A 24,427-nucleotide genomic window follows, 5' to 3' on the forward strand; every position below is an offset into this window, starting at 1 on the left:
CAGTCATATAAGGAATTCCACGCATGCGTCGAATCATTACGACGCATGCGGGGGATCCCTTTGGACGGATTGATCCGGTGAGTCTGTACAGACCAGCGGATCAATCCGTTGGGATGGATTCCAGGGGATAGATTTGAAGACATGTCTTCAAATATTTATCTGCTGGAAATCCATCGCATGGGAGAAAAATCCGCGGAAACAGATCCGCTGGATTGTACACACCATAGAATCTATCCGCTGAAACCCATTCGCTGGGATTTTTCAGCGGATGGATTCTATCGTGTGTATGGGGCCTATGAGATGCATATGCAATATACACAAAGTTAGGGTAGGTGTTTCAGACAGGTGTATTATAGTCAAATCAGTGAAGTAAAGCTTTCAAATCACCAGTTTCACATTTATGACTAAAGTAAATAAACATGTAAAGGCAAAACTTCAGAGATCAGGTTGAAGAGACACTCAAGAATTGTAGTGTTTTTTTAAAGGAGAACCACATTTCTTGCTACAAAGAAGCTGCCAGAATGATTGATTGATAGAAAATGTTTAGGAAATCAATAGGCAGGTTAGCTTTAGGTAGGCTGTAGGTAATTAAACGGTTACAATAATAACTGACTTGGTATCCCCTAACCTCAGGTTGTCCTATACAGGAGTGCAATGGATTGGGGTACCTGGAGAGCTAAGAGGATATGAGACAGCACATAAGCGACACGGGCGACTACCATGGAAATCACTCTTCGAACCAACAATTAAGCTTGTGACGAATGGAATTCGGGTTTCAAGCCTTATGAGCAAATATCTGTCTTTCTTTGAAAAGTTAATTAAAAAACACTCGATTTGGTAAGCACAATGGATGAAGAGAAAATATACAGTGTTTGGTATACTGAAATAGATAGATATATAAAATGGATAGATTGATTTTTCAGTATTAGTGGATTAGAGAAGTAGTAGTTCCCAAAGAATATACTAGTGCTGACTATAAGCATGAGAAGTAGTCAGCTCTATTTGGTGTCTGTGGGCCAGATTCACAAAAGAGATACGACGGCGTATCTCCTGATACGCCGTCGTATCTCTGTTTTAGGGCCGTTCTATCTATGCGACTGATTCATAGAATCAGTTACGCATAGCTAGCCCTAAGATCCGACAGGTGTAATTGAATTACACCGTCGGATCCTAGGATGCAATACTTCGGCCGCCGCTGGGGGGAGTTTGCGTCGTAAACCAGCGTCGGGTATGCAAATTAGCAGTTACGGCGATCCACGAAGGTTTTTCTCGTCGTTACGTCGTCACAAGTTTTAGATTCCCGTCGCAAAGATAGGGGTGCTATTAACATGGTGTAAAATTACTCCACCGTGTTAAAGTACGCCCGTCTTTCCCGCGTCGCTTTTGAATTGTTTTGTTTTCCCGGCGTAAGTACGTTACGCACGTCGCGATTCTCAACACGTCGGCGCATCGTAATTTCGCGCAAAGGAACGTCGGGAAACTTGCGACCGGAGCATGCGCAGTACATCCTGCGCGGGAGCGCGCCTAATTTAAATGGTACCCGCCCCATTTGAATTGGGCCGCCTTGCGCCGGACGTGTTTACGATACACCGCCGCAAGTTTCCAGGTAAGTGCTTTGTGGATTGGGCACTTAGACTGAAAACTTGCGGCGGTGTAACGTAAACGGGTTACGTTACGCTGCGCCGCAGGTACGAGAATCTGGCCCTATGAGTTTGGGAAGCCTATTAATACTGGTATTTCTTTTGTTACATAGACTTAAAACAACAGTCAACTTCGGTGACTAAGGCTCTGCATTCATCTATTTTTTTTTTTTTACAGTCAGCTGTTGTGTGAGAACAAACAGGTGCTAACGGAAGGACAGGCCATAAACTTCACCCAGCTAGGGTATACTCTTCGTGTGTTGGCAGATGAAGGAGCTGACAGCTTCTACAATGGATCCATCTCAAAGAAGATTATGGAGGACCTCCATAATGAGGGTTTGCGCTCCTTTTAATATATATCGTTCACATACTACTATGTGGACTAATTTGCACTTCTTATTATTGGATTACACCAGTGTTTCTCAACCTTTTTCCAGTCGGGGCGCCCTTGAAAAGTATTTTCAGTCTTGAGGCACCCCTGTCCAAGACTTGGTTCACGTCGCTGTGTGTTGCGGAACACGCGCAAAATCGCGCTCGTTCTTGACACACAGACAAATGCTCTGCTCTTTAGGGGTGCCATTAATTATTAATGGTGCCCCATCCATTGGCAAACATTGGTTGCTTTTGTTGTGGCACAATTTAAAAAAAAAGGGTCGGAGACTTCTTTCCCCGCATTACTGCGGGTAGGGAAATGAATGGGCTACCCTACACGCAGCACGCATCGACACAGAACCAAGAGCTTGTTCACATGTCAGGCTGGAGGGGCAGTAAAACCAAATGGTTGAGCTGTTTTTACCACCCCCAACTTTTGCCCCTTTAGCTGCAGAAGCAACAGCTGGGAGTATAAACATGCTGTGGCTGCAGCTGGAGGTATACCCAGGGTGAATGGGGCTGCACTTCAACTACCCCGCAACTGTGTGCATTGCATTTATGGGCTTAAAACAGGTGGTGAGGAGGCAAGATATGCCTCTTTACTGGCTGACAAATGCCCCTGAAAAGCGATAAGAACACAAATTGCTTTTCAGAGGAGCAGCAGTCCTTAAAAGTAACAGACATACAGACAGATGCGCACACACACAAACAGACACACGTACAAACACACAAGTGTGTGTGTTTGTACGTGTGTCTGTTTGTGTGCATGCGCATCTGTCTGTATGTCTGTTACTTTTAATCCTGACCCCCCTATTCCTGTACCATCAGAACTACTTTTGTCACACACACACTAACAGACATGTGTACACATGCACACATACACTAAAAAGAACTGTCAGAGCTGCGCTGCACAACAACCAATCAGATCCAGAGTGCTGTAGCCATGAATGGAGAATATGGGGTGTCAGTGACTGTGACAGCTGGTTATTCATAGCAGAGCCATATCACCATATCGCCATATCACCACCTTACCCTTGGCCTCGCAGTCAGCGCAGTACTTGTTGTCCTCCTCCCTCAGCATACGAGACAGGATGGCCTGGTCATTCAGTTTCAGGGCCTTCTCCCTCTCTGAGCGGGTGGCCATGTCTGCGGGCAGGGGAGCAGTGTCGGTCACGGTGGCTCTACTCTTTCTTCTTCCCCCTCAGGGAAAGGCGCGCCAGGCAGAGTTCAGGACGGTACCCACGGCTCTCACGTCACAGAAGCAGTGCGTGCGTCCGACCCTCCCATAGCAACCGATGACGTATTCGGTTGGCAAGACGCAGTCGGGAGGCCCGCACAGCCAGCACAGCTTACCGAGTGCCGGGAAGTGAGTTTTACTCAGCGGACCGGCACCGCTGTAAAGACAAATGATAACAAAGTGCCCAGAAGTAGTGTTAAATCAGATAGCAGCCATAGCTATCCCCTGCCTCCATATTTGGGGTCATTTTGCCGCGGTACACCTGGGGACTCTTCACGGCACACCAGTGTGCCGCGGCACACTGGTTGAGAAACGTTGGATTACACCATTCTGTGAATTTACAGTTGTATTTCAAAGAGATTCAAACTTCAGTCATGTCAGTGTAGTGAGTTGGTAGGATTCACTATCTGTAAAACTGAGATCTCTTCTTTAGGAATGTTAAGCTGGCTAAACACAAATCAATTTGCATAAATGTCTTTTTAGATTCAAACCAAATGTTCAATCATATTTGGAAGTGTTTATTGCCTTTTTCATGCTTCCTCCAAAGTATGATCATAAATACAATCATAATTCTGATTGTTTTAAATCATTTTTTCCTTCAATCACTTTCTCCTGTATCCCATAAAAAAATCAAATCAGAAAAAAAGCCAATCATTATACTACAAATACTGCAACCTAATTGAAAGAAATTGAAAAATTGACCAATTACGTCCTTGTCTTTGACTTAAATATATTAAAAATGTGATCCAAAAATGTAAGCTTAATGAGACCTATGCCCATAATCTTATGTCTTCAGCTTAACAAAAGAGGGGTATCTCCAAACATGGTGGGTTTTTGGGCGAGGGAGTTTTTCCATGTCTTTAGTGAACTTGGAAAGCCCCTGTAGCAGTTATAGTTTAAACATAGTTTACATAGTTTAAACAGATCAACAAATAATATAAAGAGTTAAGATTTCAGCCAAGGTATAGGACAACCTAACCTGGCCAATTTCCTTACACCACCATGGACCTTATATGTTTGTTTGTCCCATTATTTTGATTTGGTGAACTATTTGGTACTCCTGACAAAGCTCATTTAGTGAGCAAAACATGTAGAGTTAAGTTATTTTTGCACCTAGTTTTTTCACTTTTACTTTGGGGTGTCACATTGGGCACATGGTTTACTAGGATGGAGAACAAGCAGTTTACAATGTAGTTATGAGAGCTTTTTTTGACTTTGTGTCTTGGATGCATGACACCATACCATGGTAATTGGCCAGTCAAATTGCCTAATAGGTTACAATGGAGATATGAGAATTACTTTTTTTTGACTGGGGGCAACAAGTGGCTTGGATCCAAGACACCATACCACGGTAACTGGCCAATCAAATTGCCTAGTAGGTTACAATAGTGATATGAGAATTTCCTTTTTCTGACTGGGAGCAACAAGTGGCTTGAATGCAAGACACCATACCACAGTAATTGGCCAGTCAAATTGTTTGAGAGAGGGAGGTCTCCTTGTAGATAGTGACCATCTATCTGATATGCCTATATTATAAGGATAGGCTAAAAAGATTAGCAGATTAGTACTATTGGCGTATTCTTCCATCTTTTGCTCTCCTACAGAATTAATACTTGTATTTCTATTTTTTTCAGTACAATTACTTGCCCGCTTAAGAGAGTTTTCACATTATAGTAGACAATTTGTCTAGTAGTAATAGAGGACAACCTAAGGTTAATTGCACAATCCTATATTTTTTTAATAGCTCTTCTGCTGTCATTTACTTTACGTTTGATTTTCTTTAACTATAATTCTTATTTTTCTCTGTATGGAATTGCATAATTCCACCATTGTGAATAATTCTTCTGCTCTCAGTTACTTTTAGTTTGATTTATTTTAGCTATAATAATTGTCTTTCCTCCATATTCTTTTGCACCATACTAATTCATATTATAACGTGTTTGTATTAGGAAGTTTTTTGACTGCAGAAGACTTACAGAATTACAAGGTGGAAATCGTAAGACCTTTAAACTTTTCTCTTGGATCCTACACTTTGTATTCTCCTCCACCCCCAGCAGGAGGAGCTTTCATTAGCTTCCTTCTCAATATACTAAAAGGTAAATGCATTATATTCATCGAGACAGGTAATAAACTGCCACAAGTTGTGTTTTGTTTTTATATACTATGAAAAAATCCCATAAAAGTATAGTTTCAGTGGGTGCTCAGGTATGATTTGATCGCAGTTTTAGCATAATAATGACTAATAAGGAGAGACTGTATACTCACTGTGGAACCTAAGGGGTTAATCTTCTACATTGTGTAAAAAGGCTGTTTGATCCTGTATGCACAGATCCTCCTCATCTTCAACTGACTCCAGAAAAGGTCTGTATAAGACAGAGTCAGGCTGCACATGCTCAGTTTGATGTGAATTGCTAGAGAGTTTTTTTATATTTTAGTGGGAGAGTGCATGTGATCAGCACAGGGCCAATCAGCACGGTCCAGACAGAGGGTCAGGGGTTATGGATGCTGATAGGACAGCTCAGTGCAGTATGAAAACTCCTCCTCCAATATTTAACCAGACACTGATATAAGTGATAAGACTACTATATACTGAAAACTAGAAAAGGTGTTTAGTAGTTTATATTTACTAAACTAATTGCATTACCATGTTCTGTGTGAGACCAGATATAGTGAATGCAGGGTCCTGGGTTTAAAAACACTTTAAAGTGGTTGTTAACCCCTTTTTTTTAACTTCATGCTACAGGTAAGCCTATATTAAGGCTACCCAGGATATCTCCTAAACCTGCACGGTTTAGGAGATATCCCCCTGTGTCTGCATGTGCCAAAGTCATCGGCACATGCACACCGGGGCAAACTGAAGCAATGGCACCTATGTGCTGTCGGACCAATCTTCAGGTCGTTAACGGCAGGTCCGATGCGCATGCGCGGGAGTGACGTCATCGCGGCTCCGGCCAATCACAGCGCCAGAACCGCGATACCCGAAAGACAAGTATGACATGTCGGCGGCCGGAGGGGGAGACGTGGACCGCTGCGGGGGCTTTCGATCGGAGGTAAGTACTACATAATGAACTAGTATGCTATGCGTACTAGCTCATTATGCTTTTGTCTTGCAGGGTGCAAGGTTTTCCCTAGTTTGTCGCTAACAAACCAATGAACTAGCGTGGTCTGTGCAAAGCCATGAGCTTCCAAAGCATATGAACCACTTCTCTACAGTGTGATGGGAACATGCTTCATAAATTTATCCTAACAACATGCCCACACACAGGGTTTTATTATCAGACCTTGGTTGCTTTTGCAGCCCATGTGCAGCAATGGTTAGTGCAACAATGCCTGGTACATAGTGTAACAGAGATCAGCACCAGTCATTAGTACAGTATATTAAAAATCAGAAGGGAGTAGTTGTCCTTGTTACAGAGTAGAAAAAGCTTGACACTGCTAGCCACATAATTGAAATAAATGAATAAACCAGATCCTCTGCAGAAGGCAAATAATCTATATCTGTTGATGGAGAAACCCTATAATTTAATTTGAACTCAAGCTGGAGAAACTGACAGAGGGCATCTGTTTTCAGGTTATCACTTTTCTGCAAGCTCTGTGCAGAGTGAGACAGAACAGATACAGACCTACCATTACATCGCAGAAGCCTTTAAATTTGCCAACGGACAAAAGAGACAACTGGCAGAGGGACTGGCAGCTGGTAACACAAAAGAGGTAATAATATAAGTATATAATGGACAGTGGTCAATCTATTTGGTGATGACATAGTTACCATTTGTTAAGTTTGCTTACTGGTTTCACCCATCCGAAAAGCAATATTTTGTTTTACTCCTAAGATTAAAGTACATTTAATACCAGATGAACTAAAATCTAAAACATTTTTTTCTGTTAAAAAAAATCTATAAATTTAGATATCACGGTGGGGTTTATGAGAGATAAATACCACATTAGGTTTTGCTGCCCTTTTTTACAGTCCTTAAAGCTGAATTCCAGGTATGGATATTTTTGCATAGTAAGGCCCCTTTCACACGGGGCGGATCAGTAATGATCCGCCTCCGTATGCTTCGTATGCTCAGCGGGGATCACTCCGTTGATCCGCACTGAGCCGGCGGATGACAGGGCAGTCCCCGCACACTGTGCAGGGACCGCCCTGTCTTTTCTCCGCTCTCCAATAGGGGGGGGGGGGGAATCGGATGAACACGGACCTTATGTCCGTGTTCATCCGATCCGATCCGCAGACTGAAGGAAAATTAGGGTTTTCTTCCGTCTGCAGAATCGGATCATTGCGGAGGCGGACGAGATCGGTGTCAGCGGATGTTCATCCGCTTACACCCGCAATATTCATAGGGACCAATGTATGTCCCTTTTTAATCCACAAACGGATGGATAAAAAAGCGGACATACGGTCCGCAGGTGTGAAGGGGGACTTACATTGGACCATCTTGGATTAATATAAGTATATTTCATATCTGGGTGATCCCTGTGGAACCATAGAATCTCCGTAGCTTGGTAGGGGGCCATTCAGGGAATGCTTTGCATTTCTTAAATCAATGCAAAACATTCTCTTGGAGGTGGAGAGGTAGGGCAGCGAAGTCTCAATCTCCACCTCATCAGATCTGAGAACGCTTTGCATTCATTGATCACACAGGGATCGACAATGTATGAAATATGCATACTTACAGTACATTGGTCTGAAATGAGCCAATGAAACGAAGGAAAAATTTACATACCTGGAATTATTATTATTATTCAGGATTCATATAGTGCCAGCAGTTTGCGCAGCGCTTAACAAAATAAAGGCAGACATTACAATTTGGTACAAGAGGAATCAGAGGGCCCTGATCATTCGAGCTTACAGTCTAAAAACTGAGGGTTTTCAGCTGTAACACATACATTTGTCTTTATTAGACTTCTTACTTTGTCACAGATTGGACCTCCAGCTGCAATGGGAAGTGAAACATTCATGCCGCGTACACACGATCGGTTCGTCTGATGAAAAAGGAATGTTTTCATCAGACGAACCGATCGTGTGTGGGCCCCATCGTTTTTTTTTCCCATCGGTGAAAAAACGTAGAACCTGTTTTAAAATTATCTGATGGTTAAAAAACCGATAGAAAAAAGCTATAGTCTGTGGGGAAATCCATTGGTTAAAAATCCACGCATGCTCAGAATCAAGTCGACGCATGCTCGGAAGCATTGAACTTAATTTTTCTCAGCACGTCGTTGTGTTTTACGTCACCGCGTTCTGACACGATCGGTTTTTTAACTGATGGTGTGTAGGCAAAACTGATGAAAGTCAGCTTCATCGGATATCTGATGAAAAAATCCATCAGACCGTTTTCATCGGATAAACCGATCGTGTGTACAGGGCATTAGTGTGACACAAAAGATGAGCTCATCAGGGTGCTGCTTTTACTTTCACTGTCCAGTCACAAGGTGTGGGTAGGGAGGAAACCTGTTATGCCCCATACACATGATTGGGCTTTTGCCCGGCCAAACTAACATCGGAATTCCGATGGAACATGTTCTCTATCTAAACTCCGATGGAATTCCTTGAAAAAAAGTCCGATGGGGCATACACACGGTCGGAATTTCTGATGGAAAAAGTCAGACAGACTTTTTCCATCGGAAATCCCGATCGTGTGTACGGGGCTAAGTGAATCTGTAGCAGGGAAAGATCAGGTTCTCTCTACAGAACACAGAACTGTGCTGTGTGACAAAGCAGTATGAATCTCAGGTAGGGACAGATGAAAAAAAATCTTTAGCAGGTAAAACAGTTCTTTCTGAACCCACCTTTTAAATTAAAAAATGATGTATACTAACTGGTAAAGAGTTCCTCTGTTGATTCCAGTTTCTTTTCTCATCTGCACTCCTACAGCTTTTAGATACTCTGCTGTCACCAAGCTTTGCACAGAATATAAGAGAGAAGATTGATGACTCTGGTGATCACACACTCAGTTTCTATAATGTGTCTTCTATTCATCCAGAAACATTGGGCACCACTCATATCTCTGTCATTACCAAAGATGGGAGTTCGGTTTCTGTCACAAGCTCCATCAATCATGTGTAAGAAATTAATATTTAATTTGCATATATATATTTTTGGGAAGAGAAGAAGGCAACGATTTCTGATTAAATGTGCAAAATGAATATATTTGCATATTAACTTTTTTTTAAATTTCCGGATCAGGGTTGACAAGCATCTATAAATTTGGAAGACAGACCAAAAAAATTAATACAAATTATTTGGGCTGTCTGGGAAGAAATGTAACTTCTATTTTCTGTCTGCTGTCTCCTTCCTGACTACATACTGTATATAATTATTTATAGGCCTTGTTCACCGTCTCCAAATTAGTTTCAAATAATATCTCAGAACATATCAGTGGAGGATCAACAGCTTATCCTTTCAAGAATAATAACAGATCATTTATATAATTGCACCATGCTTTTCTCCCCATAGAAAAAAATCACACCCAGCTCCCAGGCCGCAACTGCTGGCAGGTATAAGGTCCTGTCACCCCACAGTGCTTTTCTATATACCCTCTCATCGTTGGAAACCTTCTCCCTCCACCAACACACCCAAAAGTTGGACACTTACCAATTGCCAATGACCACACATATACAAGATGCATCTAAAAAAAATATAGAATATCATCAAAAAAGTTAATTTATTTCAGTAACTCAATTTAAAAAGTGAAACTCATTATATTATATAGATTCATTACACACATAGTGATATATTTCAAGCATTTCTTTCTTTTAATGTTCATGATTAAGGCTTAGAGCTAGTGAAAACCCCAAATTCTGTATCTCAGAAAATTTGTATATTGTGACAAAGTTACATTTTTATACTCATGGTGTCACATTCTAATCAGCTAATTAACTCAAAACACCTGTAAAGGTTTCCTGAGTCTTTAAATCAGTGGTTCTCAACCTTTCTAGTGCCGTGACCCCTTGATAAAATTTCCCAAGTTGTGGGTTGTCGGCACCCCACATCCTATTGTGGGTTGTTGGCACCCAAGGTAAGACAAGTAATTTGCACCCTAACCCACGGACATTTAGCGCTCCATAAATCCCTTCCACTCGTACAGTAAAACCCCTTATAGTACATTTTAGGATGTACCACTCTTTCTCTTTGTTCTCCTTTCTTTCCCTTTCATCTCTCTCTATCCTCATTTCTTGTTTGTTTTCACCATTCCTAGCCGTCTTTCTTGTTCTTTCTCTTATTCTTTATCTCCCTTTTTTTGTTCCTCCCCCTCTTTTCCCTTCCCTTGAACGTATTCTCTATTTTTATTTCTTCTTTTACTCCCTGGTGGGGAGTATGGGATCAGTGGCAGTGCTGGCTGGGAGTTGGGATCAGTGGCAGTGCTGGCGGGGAGTTGGGATCAGTGGCAGTGCTGGCGGGGAGTTGGGATCAGTGGCAGTGCTGGCGGGGAGTTGGGATCAGTGGCAGTGCTGGCGGGGAGTTGGGATCAGTGGCATTGCTGGTGGGGAGTTGGGATCAGCAAACTTAGGTGCTCTTGATCAAGGTCATCTGCTGATCTGAGAACTGTAGTGGGGACTTTTAAAGGCAACTCTAATCACAGGTAGTGTTACTCACTGTGTCTCCTACTTTGTGGTTTCTCGAAGCAGTGACACCAATGCTGAAATCAGCAGATAGGGTCTCCTCCAGCCCCTCCCACTTCACATTCCTCACCAGTCAGCTGACCTCTAGTCCCTGCCCCCCAGCTATGTCGTGAACTGAATGGGCGGCTGTGAAGAGGCTGAATGGGCGGCCGCGGGCTTCAGGAACAGCCCAGGTTTTAGTGACCCCTGGCCAATCCTCATTTGACCCCCAAGGGGGTCCCAACCCCCAGGTTGAGAACCACTGCTTTAAATGATCTCCCAGTCTGGTTCAGTAGGTTACACAATCATGGGGAAGACTGCTGACTTGACAGTTGTCCAGAAGACAGTCATTGACACCCTCCACAAGGAAGCCACAAAAGGTCATTGCTAAATAAGCTGGCTGTTCACAGAGCAGAGTGCTGTATCCAAGAATATTAATGGAAAGTAGAGTGGAAGGAAAAAGTGTGGTAGAAAAAGGTGCACGAGAAACAGGGATAACCGCAGCCTTGAGAGGGTTGTGAAGCAAAGGCCATTCAAGTATTCGGGGGGATTCACAAGGAGTGGATTTCGGCTGGTGTCATTGCTTCAAGAGCCACCACACACAGACGTATCCAAGATATGGGCTAGAACTGTCACATTCCTTGTGTCAAGCCACTCATGAATCAGAGACAATGTCAGAAGCATCTTACCTGGGCTAAGAAGAAAAAGGTCTGGACTGCTGCTCAGTGGTCCAAAGTCCACTTTTAGAATGAAAGTAAATTTTGCATTTAATTTGGAAATCAATGTCCCAGAGTCTGGAGGAAGAGTAGAGAGGCACAGAATCCAAGTTGCATGAGGTTCACTGAGAAGTTTTTACAGTCAGTGATGATTTGGGGAGCCATGTCATCTGCTGGTTTTGGTCCACTGTGTTTTATCAAGCCCAAAGTCAGTGCAGCCCTCTACTTGGAAATTCTAGAGCACTTCATGCTTCCTTCTGTTGACCAGCATTATGGAGATGCTAGGTTTATTTTCCAGCAGTACCTGGCACCTGCCCACACTACCAAAAGTACCAATACCTGGTTTAATGATCATGGTATCACTGTGCTTGATTGGCCAGCAAACTCGTCTGACCTAAACTCCATATAGAATCTGTGGGGTATTGTTAGGAGGAAGATGAGTGAAACAAGAACCAAAAATGCAGATGAGCTGAAGGCCGCTATCAAAGCAACCTGGGCTTCCATAACACCTCAGCAGTGCCACAGGCTGATCACCTCCATGCCACGCCGAATTGATGCAGTAATTCATGCAAAATGCATTAAGTATTGAGTGCATACTATACTATACATGGACATACTTTTCAGGCTTTTCAGTCACTTGGAGTGATGAGACCAAAATCGAGCTTTTTGGCCACAACCATAAACGCTTCATTTGGAGAGGAGTCAACAAGGCCTATGATAAAAGGTACGGTGTTGGATTGCTGATGTTTTGGGGATGTGTGAGCTACAAAAGCACAGGAAATTTGGTCAAAATTGATGGCAAGATGAATGCAGTATGTTATCAAAAAATATTGGAGGAACATTTGCATTCATCAGCCAGGAAGCTGTGCATGGGACGTCCTTTGACATTCCAACATGACAATGATCCAAAACACAAGGCCAAGTCGACCTGTCATTGGCTACAGCAGAATAAAGAATCTGGAGTGGCCACCTCAATCTCCTGACCTCAATATCATTGAGCCACTCTGGGGAGATCTCCAATGTGCAGTTCATGCAAGACAGCCCAAGAATTTACAGGAACTGGAGGCTTTTTGTGAAGAGAAATGGACAGCTTTACCATCTGAGGAGATAACGAGCCTCATCCACAAATACAACTAAAGACTTCAGCTATCATTGATTTTAAAGGGGGCAATACACAGTATTAAGAACTGGGGTATGTAAACTTTCGATCAGGGTCATTGGGGTAGTTTCTGTTTTCATTATGATTTAAAAAGAGTAAACAAAGTTGATTGATAATAAATGGCTTCAGCCAAACACTAACCATGAGTGAAAGAAAAGTTTTTGTGTTATCATTCATATTCTCTGAAAAACAGGCAAAAATCATACATTCTGCCAGGGTATGTAAACTTATGAGCACAACTGTATATGCTTCACTTTCCATATATGTAGTGGCAGAGTTTTGATTACATTCTTCTAACTTTGCAGGGATTGTTTAGTACCCATTTCATCAGGGTCTTAATTAATAATTTAATAATTTGCTGTATTGTATTTTTCTTTTGCGATTTCATAATAAACTGTTTTACCATTGGGTTATCGGTTAGTGACTACGAGCTACTATCCTATTCTTGTTTTTTAGATTTGGCGCAATGGTTTATTCACCAAGCACAGGGATCATCCTGAATAATCAGCTGGCAGATTTCTGCATTTCTTCTCTTTCACAGCCACTCAGGGCAGGTGAGAACTATTTTTCTGTCTGAAGTCAAGTGGCATTAGAGGCGTTAAAGCTAGGTTAGTGGTGTTTAGCCAGCTCTAGAGGTGTTTTTTTTTAACAGAACACAGTTTATTCAAATTTATCAAGAAAAGTTACAGCCCACAGGACATGTTACAATAGGTCCAGAACCTGAAACAAAATTGGGTCATAAGCATGAACAATAGCATGTATTACACATTTGAACTGAGAGGAGGAAGTATGAGTACTTACCCACTCAAGGCTCTCTAAAGCCAAAGCCAGGGCATTCTTGTCAAACCTTTGTAGGCCTCTAGATATCAAAGTTGTGACCACGTGGCAGATCTGGAAATAGGATGAAGGATAAAAAGAGAAAAGGGGGGCAGGGAAATAAAAGAGGGAGCGGGGAAGGGAAGCTCTAGAGCAAGGGTGTCAAACTCAATTTCATTGTGGGCCGCATCAGCATTATGATTGCCCTCAAAAGGGACGGTTATATGTGTAAGATTAGATGTCCAGCGCATCCCCCCTTACATTAGATGTCAAGAACCACCCCACCATCAGAAGTTGAGTCCCCCAATCTCCCTTACATCACAGTGCCCCCCCCCTTACCTTACGCTGGGAAGAAGCTGTATGCATTGCTTGAAAGCAGAAAGTAATTGTCTGGAGGAGGACCAGAGGAGGGCTGGAGCTCTCCGGCAGCTGCAGGAGAGGTGTGAGGGCCACATGAAATGGCCTGGAGGGCCGGATTCGGCCCGAGGGCCCGCGGGCCTTGTGTTTGACACCTGTGCTCTAGAGTTTTAGTGCAGAAATTTTTTAGGGAGCTGGCAATGTGTTACGCAACTATGTACTGTAAAGAACAAAATAACTTAGTGAACAGAAATTGCAACTGTGCTCTAATTAGGTAGGTTAGCCAGTCTGTCTATCTCTGAAGATACTATTTTTGATGCACTACAGTCTCCTTCAATCACCTCAGGTTTATAGTTTTTTTTTTTTTTTAAACGTATTGATGCAGTTTGTTTTAGCCTGCAGCTATAAGATCAGTCTGTCGCTCCAGGCCTTGGGTCTTTTAGGACTCCTGCAGCTGCAAAGACCTTTCTACTACAAGTGCTATTTAAGGCATTCCTCCATGTGGGCCAGAAGCACCCTGAAGTGTGTCTGAACTTTTTGTTGAAATAGAACTATGGTCAAACTTTGAAATCACATATGTGATATAGGCTGCCCATACCAGCTGGTCCAAGCTTTTTTTTTTTCTAAGTACCCCATGGAATAATTTGTAAATACCAGTTGATCATGCCAGTCAAACCACTGAATAGGCACTTTATTTGTAGGGTGACAATACAATACTGATTTTGCAGTGAAATAACTGCAGTTTTGTAACCCTTGCTGCCCATGTAGCTGCTTAGATGTACATACCATAGTACTGCTATCCGTAAATAGCCATACCTATCTCCACCCTCAGGTATTTAGATTGAAAACATATAGCTCATTTAGGAAAAGCTTGCTCAGTGATCACCTTCTATCAGCATACATGTGCAATCAATGTTGCTGTGTTCAGCAGGGCCTTCAGAGTGCTTCAATGGGGAAATATCAGCACTAGTAATTTTCTGCATTGAGAGCAGCACCCTACCCTTACAATAATACTAACAATAACCCTGAGGCCGCGTACACGCGGTCGATCCATCCGATGAGAATGGTCCGACGGACCGTTTTCATCGGTTCACCGCTGAAGCAGACCGATGGTCTGATGTGCGTACACACCATCAGTTAAAAAAAACGATCGGGTCAGAACGCGGTGACGTAAAACACACGATGTGCTGAAAAAAACGAAGTTCAATGCTTCCAAGCATGTGTCGACTTGATTCTGAGCATGCGCGGGTTTTGAACCGATGCTTTTGTGTACTAACCATCGGTTTTGACCGATGATCAGCCGTCCATCGGTTTGATTTTAAAGCAAGTTCTCTCATTTTTGTCCGAAGGACAACAGACCGATGAGCCGTACACACGGTCGGTTTGGACCGATGAAACTGGACTTCAGGCCGTTTTCATCGGTTTGGACCGACCGTGTGTACGCGGCCTTTGCTTGCAAATGCACTTTATTTTTTATTTTTTTATGGAGACCCTCTGTGAGCCTCTACTGCTGGACTGCCTAAAGCCTCGTACACACAATCGGATTTTCCATGGACAAAGCGTAGGACTTTTGTTCAAAGGTCGTTGGCCGTGAACTTGTATTGCATAGAGATGGAAAAGACCACCCTTTGGGCAACTGCTAATGTTGTGTTATGGTTAGCATTGCTACTGAGCATGCGTGTTTGTACTTTTGATTTTTTTCTGATGGACTTCTGTACAGACGATTGGATAATCCGACACTACACATTTGTTGAAAATTTTAAAGCATGCTATTTCACATTTGTTGTCGGAAAATCCAACAACAATTGTCCGATGTAGCATACAAACGGTCGGATTTTCCGACAACAGCCTGCCATCATACAATTCCCGTCGGAAAATCCGATCGTGTGTACGGGTCTTTATTGTAAAAGCCAGATTGTCCTCCAAGTTAGGTAGCCCATAGATGAGTGAGTTATTTTCATTCAACCATCAGTTTGAATGAAAAAAGCTGATTCAATTCCCCCATCCAAACATTTAGTGTAAAAGGGGGAATCCTCCCCGCTGAGCTATTATATTCTGACAGAGGAGAGACTTCCGTGCTGTCAGAATACACAGATCACCTTTGCAGGCAATAGCCTACAGCGTTGATGGAGCAGGGAATATCCGTCAGGGCAGTTGTACAGAAGCTGATCAGTAGCTTGACTGTACAACCACAAGACCTATACATGAATAAAAATGTGGTCCCTGCTGAACTGGTCGAATCCCAATCCATGTATGGTCAGCTTAAGAGAGCAGCTCAAGAAAGCAGTATTTAAAATGTAGTATAAAAAAAGCCCTACGGCTGATGCAGCGCTAAGGAAGTGTAACTTAATAATGTGTCATAAATATAAAATGTGAATGAATAAAAATTAATTAGTGAATGAAGCATCAAGCACTAAAGTTCAGCACTTAAGAAACTTACAACCAATGTATAATTCAAAGAAGCGCAGCGCTACAATAATAACTCATGTGATAATAAAGAAAACCCCCCAAAAAATAATTTATTATTTATTATTTATTGGATGGGATGGCACAAGTTTTTTCTATTTTGATTAAATTTATGAATTTTTCACGGAATTATATAAAAAATTTTTTGGGGGTTTGATATATTTTCTTCACTTTTTTATTTCATATCCCCTTTTCTTTATTATCACAATATTATTGTAGCGCTATTATTGTAGCGCTGCACTTCTTTGAATTATACAGTATTTAAAATGTATTTCTAAAATATATTTATTAAATAAGAAAAAATACAAAAATGTTTGTAAATGTGTTAAAAGAGACAAATGGGTTTACTTTATTTTTTTGATTCATATTTATCTCGGTGAATGCAGCATCAGACCGATGCTCCATCAGTCCCCCGCCGCCTCTGCGCTGAGAACCGAGCCAACGAACACCGCTGATGGCTCGGTTCTTACAGATCCCGAGAGGAAAGCTGCTGACTGTCAGTCAGCATCTTTCCTCTCTGCTTCTCCACGCTCATTGGACCCTGAGCCGTGGAGGGGTGGGGAGAGGCTGTCTTAGCGTCTCAGCGGTTCGCTGAGACTGCCATCAATCAGGGCAGCTGGCGGATCCCGACATGGAAATCGTGATGATGCTCTGCCCCGGCTGATTGCAGTGGAGAGCGTACTTCAGACCGATCTCCGCTAAAAACGGGTCACAGGAGTGCAAAATTAATTGCACTCCTGTGACCCTTAGGAGAAGCCCAGTCTAAAAAGCTCAGGCTGGACTTCTCCTTTAACATTCACAGGAAATACAATTGGCCAAAAACCATTACAGATCCCATTTATGGAAATTTCGTTTTTCATGGTTTATGTTGAGCCACGCCGCTTTATCTGAAAGACTTTCTGCAGCTATGCACACAGCAGATTGTGTCCTGATGTAGCTGCTGATTTAGGAAATATGTTGTAATATTAAAATAAATAAATGTGAATCATTATGGGCTGTACAACGGGAAGAGATGAATCATGCTTTTGACTAGTGCTTGTAATGGAGATTAGAGACAGCTCTTATCAGCATGATGTCAGGCTGGGGTGGGACTGCATCTTGTTAATGTATTGGAAAGCTTGCTCTAGGTCATCGATCTGTCATCCACACACCAAAACATTGAAAACTAAGAAAGGCAGAAAATAAAACCTTACATTACAACGACTAAAGAATTATAGTAATCTAACAGTGTAATTTTCTATTTATCAATACAGTCTTGGCAAGCATAAATGAGCTGTCACGTTTCTGTTCTTGTACTGTAAAAAACAGATAGGATCCTCTGATAAAATTCCAACTATTTTACTGACAGGGTTATCATGGTTTAGCTAAGCTTGACAGGCTCCATAGATATTATACTATATGGAGCTTTTTCACTGCCAGGGGAGCATCCCACCAAACACACTACTGCAGTCGGTGGTAATGTTCAATAATGATATCAATGCAATTGTTCTTGTCAAATGGTCTCAATTTTCTTGTTCTTGTCACTCCAGGGGAGCAGCCCCCATCATCCATGACCCCAGCCATTTTTCTGTCACATGACAAGAAGTCTCAACTGGTAATAGGCGGTGCTGGTGGGGTGAGGATCATAAGCGCCACTACACAGGTAAGTACTTCTACTTTGTCTATTGGTAAAACACATGCATTCATATTTTTAGGCTTGTTCACCTGCTCCGTCCCTCATTCCTCTGATCTTAGCTCTGTTCAAAAGCTACAGGTGCCTAAACATTCTTTACTTTCAGCAGTTCCTGGAATATCTGATGGCTGCATCCCTCACCTTTTACTGTGGTTCCTTCTGCTAACCCCATTGTCACTCTTGTATCCTTGAGAGACATAGGTGCCAGTGGAAAGAACCACAATGTGCAGGAGGGGACGCAGGCATCTGACACACCTGGAAATGTGTTGAATCTGAAAAGTCCATTGCTCTGCCAGAGAGCAAAGATCAGAAGAACAAACAGTGGGACAAATGAGAATAAGCCCTGTACTTTTGTAGGGGTGTTCTATTACATTTTTTTCTGTAATAGCCACTATAAGGGACTCTCCCCCTCAATCATCACAGGCTGGGGGTGAATAAAGTAAATCGCCTGGAGCAAAAAGTGCAACTTGGAGGAGGGCCAGCATGAGCAGAGAGGCAGAGAAAATTATGGTGATAAGGGGAGGTATTAAGCCACTTGCCCGGATTGGTGGGTCCCAAGGGTTGGGGGTCTCCTGTGGATGTAGAGGGGAGGAGGTTTCTTGTCAGAGCTCAGTCGGAGCTTTTCACAGAATTAAGAAGGTTTCTCCTGTTGAAAAAGAAAAAAAAAAGGACAAAGGTAGCATGAGCGATTTAGATGCCCTGTTGTCCCAGCTCCGAGCTGAGGCTGAAGCCAGAGGCGCTGGCTGGCTCCAGGCTACTGTTTCTGACTTACTACAGGAGCCCAGTCAGGCCTCTTCTGACTCATACTCTGGCCCCTCACATGGTCGCCCACATGCTAGGAGGTCCAGGCTTCCTGAGCATTTTAGCCCTGAGACGACATCTGCCGTCCGTAGATGTTCTGTAAGCTCTGCCAAGGACTCTCCGACTCCACCGGCCAAGCGGAAGCCGGTGGAGGAATCTGAGTGAAACACCCAGAGTGAGAGTCGAGAGGAATCCCCTTCCATGGCGGACCCGGTCCACAGTGCCAAGCATCCACGCAGAGCTCAGCGTGGATGCCCTGAGGAGCAGCGACAGCCAGGTAAGACTCATACTTATTTCTTGTCTCTTTCTACTGCTGTCTCTGGCTTGGGGGAATACAAGGGCAGAATGGGGGCTCTGGGGGTCTCGACGTATAAGGGGGTGTGGCTGCTAGAGTGGGTGATGGTGCAAACTTATCTCTCCCTTCTGTGGCAAAAGCGCAGGCGGATGGGGTGGTGCACACTTCAGCCTTTGAGAGGTGTTGGCACGCTGCGAGGCTGGCGCACGGTCTGTGGGTAACTGTTCTCCGGTGGCGGCGTGGTCCATGTCCCACGCTTCCACTGCACCGGGTGGGGGTCAGGTGGTGAATGTTCCATGTTACGATCCGGGTTCAGCGGTGGCTGGCACGATTGGTGCTGGAGCAGAAACAGGCGATTTGCTGGGTCCGCAACTGACGGCGGGGGCCAGTGCAGCGGCTATGGTTTCCTAAGCCGCTGTGGCTGCAAAAGGTACTGCTGGGGTGGATGGGGTGCGTTTGGCGGATGCCGCCAAATGCAAAGTTTACATGTGTTTTGAGGGTCCATTGGGCGCTCATTTGAAGCCGGAAGTGAAGGAGCGTATCTGGAAGGGTGAGTACATTGAGATATTTCTTTGTTGCCCTTAGAAAAGTTTAACTTGGACAAAGTTAAACTGGATGAAAGTAAGAAAGAGGAAGAAGAAAAACTGCGGTATCGGCTGATTCCCTGCTCGTTTGCAAACTGGTTGATTTTGGTGAGCGTCATCGGTGAAAAGGCCCCTGAAAATTGCTCCCCACTTTTTTGTTATCTAAACTCTATTGGCAAGGCGGAGTGAGTTTATGGTGAGGTTGCTTGGCTGCGTTACGTTGAACAATTCTGCCAACGGAAGGCGGTCTGCCCTTCTCTACAGTGGGACCATAAGGACATCAGTCTTTGGAGTTTGGTTGCTCCCTTTTCAGCGGGCAGTCGCATGGGATTCTGTTGGCAATACACTGCTGGTACTTGCAAGTTCTGAGCTAAGTGCCATTTCTGTCACAAATGTTCCAGTTGCAGGGGGTCTCACCCGCAGTGTCAGTGCACCGGTGAAGGTAAGAAGGATGGAGCCTTTCCTAAAGCGTTATCCTAATCAGGAGGCGGCTTCATTGTTAGAATTTTGTTTTTTGGAGGGTTTCAAATGAAACAGTCATTTGCAGGTGGTTCCTCCTTTGGCCAACAACTTGCGGTCTTCTCGATTACATTCGGAGTCTGTCACGGACAAATTGTTTAAGGAAGTTTAGTTGGGTCGCATGGCTGGCCCCTCTGAGTCGCCGCAAGTGCCCAATCTGGTTGTTTCTCCTTTGGATGTTGTTCCCAAAAAGGAGCTGAACAAGTTTTGGCTCATTCATTATTTGTCTCATACGAGGGAGGGTCCGTTAACGATTCCATTGACCCGGACCTTTGTACGGTCTCATATACGGTATCGTGGGTGCGCCGGTATGGTCAGGGGGCGTTGTTGGCTAAGACGGATATCGAGGCTGCATTTCATCTGTTACCAGTGTATCCTAGTTGCTGTCATCTGTTGGGCTGTTAATGGCAAGGAAAGTTTTTCGTGGACAGGTCATTATCCATGGGTTGTGTTATTTCATGTTCACTGTTTGAGCAGTTTTATTCCTTTTTGGAATGGGTGGTTCGAGATGTTTCAGGTCTAGCCTCAGTTATTCACTATTTCGATGACTTTTTGTGTAAAGGGCCAGCTGGGAGTTCTATCTGTGCTTCTCTTTTGTCTATGGTCCAACATGTTTTTGAGTCTTTTAGTGTCCCCTTGGCCGCAGACAAGACTGAGGGCCCAGCCACAGAGTTGTGTTTTTTGAGTATTGTCATTGATACTGATGGCTATGGAGTGCCATTTGCCTTTGGACAAAATTGATGATCTGAAAAGGGCGGTCTCCGTGGTTTTGCAGAGCAACAAAAATTCAGCTTAGGGACTCTTGGTGAAGTTAAATTTTGCCTGCCGCTTTCTTGTGAAATTTTTTTTTGCCTGCCGCATTATGCCCATGAGATGTGTTTTCTGTAGGCGACTGGCAGCGGACTCTATCAGATTGGTGCGGGAACCTTTAAGAGGACTTGCAAGTGTGGGATTCCTTTTTGGCATCTTTGACATCTTTTGATATGGAACTGTTTACTGATGAGGCAGGTTCAGCTGGTTATGGGGTGTTTTGCCAAGGTCAGGGGAGTGTCGGGTATTGGCCAGCGGCATGGCGGGAGGTTGGTTTGGTGTGCAACTTGGCTGCCCTGAAGTTGTTTCCCATTGTGCTGTCAGTGGAGTTGTGGGGTGAGGAATTTAGTAATAGACGTGTTAGATTACATTGTGATAATTTGGGGGTGGTGCAGTCCATTAATAGCAATACGGCTTCTTCTCTTCCTGTCGTCTGCTTGCTTTGCCACTTGGTTCTTACCTGTTTGTGTATTAACTGGTTTGTGTCTGCTGTGCATGTCCCAGGAATTGATAATTCAGTGGCAGATGGAACAGCACGGGATTCCCTGTCCCGAACGGCTGTGGAGCATCGCATTGCCACTTCACAGCTCTTGATTCGTAAGTTCATCTCTGTGGCTATTTGGACGGTGTACAGCAAGGTTTGGCAGGAATGGAGGGGCCTGGTAAGTGAGGTTGGGGGGTGCTCTCGTGAGGAGGATGGGGTGCATTTGTTACTTTTTTTTATCGGCAGGAATTTTGAATGCAGGGGTTTCGGTCTCTTCTATGTCACGGAATTTAGCTGGGCTGGCTTTCTTGTTAAAGTTGGCTGTGCAACATGATGCGCTAAAGTTTTTATGGTATGGCAAGCGATGCAGGGCTACCGCGCAGGTCGCTATGCTTGTCTTGTCTTCAGGGTTGAGTGCGGACAATTATTCTTCCCATGCAATCCAGGTTGGGGCAGCTACTAAAGTGATCAGATGGGGTTTGGGTGATCAGGTGGTTCAGAGTATTGGGTGATAGGAGTCTGTTCGATTTCATTCTTATGTTCGCCCTCATTTATTGTATGTCCGGGGGGGGGGGGGGGTTTCCTGCTGTTTTCCCCTCTTTCCTGAGTTCTTAACATATCCATGTTGTTTGTTATGGGGGGTTCTTTGGGTTTATTGGGGGGTGCTATATTCCCTCCCCCTTCTTTTTTCTCATTTCAAACTCAGAGGCATGCTTGGTGTGGATCCTGGATCACTTGTATGTTTATTGGGGTGCCAGGAGGGCTGAGGTACGGGAGGGGGGTAGGCTGTTGGGTTTCTCCAAGGAAGAGGTCATAGTCTGATGGCTTGGCGTTCCAAGAATGCTATGGTCTAGGGTCATGCCTGAAATGCACAGGTATGCTAGATTGGACGGCCTCCCTGATGTGGTTCTATTGAACGTGGGGGGTAATGATCTTGGTCTGCATTGCTGAACTAATCAGGGACATTAAATTGTATTTTTTGTGGCTTAAGTCGTTTTTCCCAGATACCATCTTTGTGGGGTCCAATATCATGGCAAAGTCTGCTTGGTGTTTCTCTCTCTCTCTCTTGAAGGAATTAACAGAACTAGGGTCAAAGTCAACAAGGCAGTAGCCAAGTTTTTTGTACGTAATGGGGGCTTGGCGATCTGTCATTGGGAGTTGGAGGATGAGACATGGTGTTTTTTTACAATGAGATGGTGTTCACCTGAATGCCATTTGCATTGACCTATTTATTATATGCATTACGATTGTTTATATCGTGATTTGTATTTAATTTGTTGTTTGGCTGCTATGGCCATTAATATGTGCCATCTGATCTTTCTTGGGAGTGAAGAATGTGGTGTTGGTTGTTTCATTTTACAGGAAGCGAGAGCCCCAGTAATCTGCACATCCCTCAGTCAAGTAACAGCGGTTCTGTGATACTGGTGAGGGTGCTGTTGACCAGCCTGTCAGGCCAGGGTAGCAACTTCAGACCCTCTGCCCACCTGGCTCACAGTGGCAGGAACCTTGGCACTGTGGACATCTGATGGAGAGTGGGCTCCCCTGGTTCTGCATATTCCTGCATGGTAGCTCATTTCCTTTCCGCCTGTGCACTGATACTTCCAGTCATTGGTCCTCCTCTGCTGGTCCTTGACAAGTCCTAATATCCTCCTAGTCCCAGCAGTGTTGCGATACTCATTCACCTTTGGACCAGCCTTATGATCTTCTTCATTTGCCTGGCGGTCCCTTGGAGAGTAATATGCCAATGCCCAGTAGACGTCTTGACCATGTAGCACTGCAATGCCCCGATCCCCCCTGGACACTACTTAAAGGCTACGTATATCCGACCTGTGCCCAAAGACTTTAATGGAAGTCGTCTCCAAGTCGGATCCTCCTCTATATTGATGTAATTTGGATCTGCCATACAGGAAGATTATCCAGGCATTACTCTGAAAGTTGCTTCCAAGTTGCCTCAAAGTCGTTCATAAGTTGCTTCAAAGTCACATCAAGTTGCATCAAGTAGTACCCAAGTCACCAGCAAATTGCCAGGAAGTCGCCTGGCAAAGTTGCACCATAAGTCACAGACTTTCAGGTCACGGCAATGTGAACCTAGTCTTACACTCAACAGCAGGCAGCTTGTCACCTCAAACCCAAAACAGAAAGAATGAGCAAAGCAACTATAGAGAGTCATGTACTTAACGATAATCATAGTCCAAGAGTCAAAATTTATTTAAAAAACACATGGCATATAGGGGTGACCATTTTATGGGGCACTTGTACTAAACCCCCAATCCATACAATGTTTGAGGTCCATGACTGACCAAATAATTTAGATTATTATTATTATACAGGATTTATAACAGTTTGTGCAGAGCTTACTGTATATATGATGCACCTACTATAAAACAACTAGTAGTAGTTATTTGCGCTCAACTGTACTTGTTCTGCAAAGCTGAAGACATTTCACCACTCATCCAAGTAGACTTTCCTTTATAGTGAGTGTCCGCGGTAAAGCACAGCTATTTTCAGCGGCGCTTTACCATAATTTTTGCGGAGGTATTCAGCCGCTAGCGGGGCGCTTTTAACCCCCGCTAGCGGCCGAACAAGGGTTAAAACCACCTACAAATCGCTTTGCCGGCAGTTCAGCCACGCTGCCCATTCATTTCAAGGGGGAGGAGCGGTGGAGGAGCGGTGTACACACTGCTCCTTCACCGCTCCAAAGATGCTGCTTTCAGGAATTTATTTAACGTCCTGCCAGTGCATCGCCTCAGTGTGAAAGCCCACTGGCTTTCACACTGAGACTGCAGGGGAGCCATTTTTAGCCCAAAAGCGCCTGAAAAATGCCACAGTGTGAAAGGGGTCTTACAGCTAGACAATTTAATTTAGTCACCTTAATCTAATTAGCATTTAATGTGTCA

General features: G+C 43.8%; 1 protein-coding gene across 1 annotated transcript in view; it reads left to right on the forward strand.

Annotated features, from left to right (window-relative positions):
* Positions 1-24,427, forward strand: part of GGT5 (gamma-glutamyltransferase 5) — a 91,516-nt gene that overhangs the window by 56,625 nt on the left and 10,464 nt on the right. The window contains exons 4-10 of the mRNA XM_040349359.1: positions 648-837; positions 1,819-1,976; positions 5,199-5,345; positions 6,821-6,960; positions 9,125-9,312; positions 13,183-13,280; positions 17,895-18,007. Coding sequence (XP_040205293.1) covers positions 648-837; positions 1,819-1,976; positions 5,199-5,345; positions 6,821-6,960; positions 9,125-9,312; positions 13,183-13,280; positions 17,895-18,007 — 1,034 coding nt within the window. The remainder of the gene's footprint in view (positions 1-647; positions 838-1,818; positions 1,977-5,198; positions 5,346-6,820; positions 6,961-9,124; positions 9,313-13,182; positions 13,281-17,894; positions 18,008-24,427) is intronic.

Source organism: Rana temporaria, chromosome 1 (assembly GCF_905171775.1).
Source record: "Rana temporaria chromosome 1, aRanTem1.1, whole genome shotgun sequence".
NCBI classification, from domain to species: domain Eukaryota; kingdom Metazoa; phylum Chordata; class Amphibia; order Anura; family Ranidae; genus Rana; species Rana temporaria.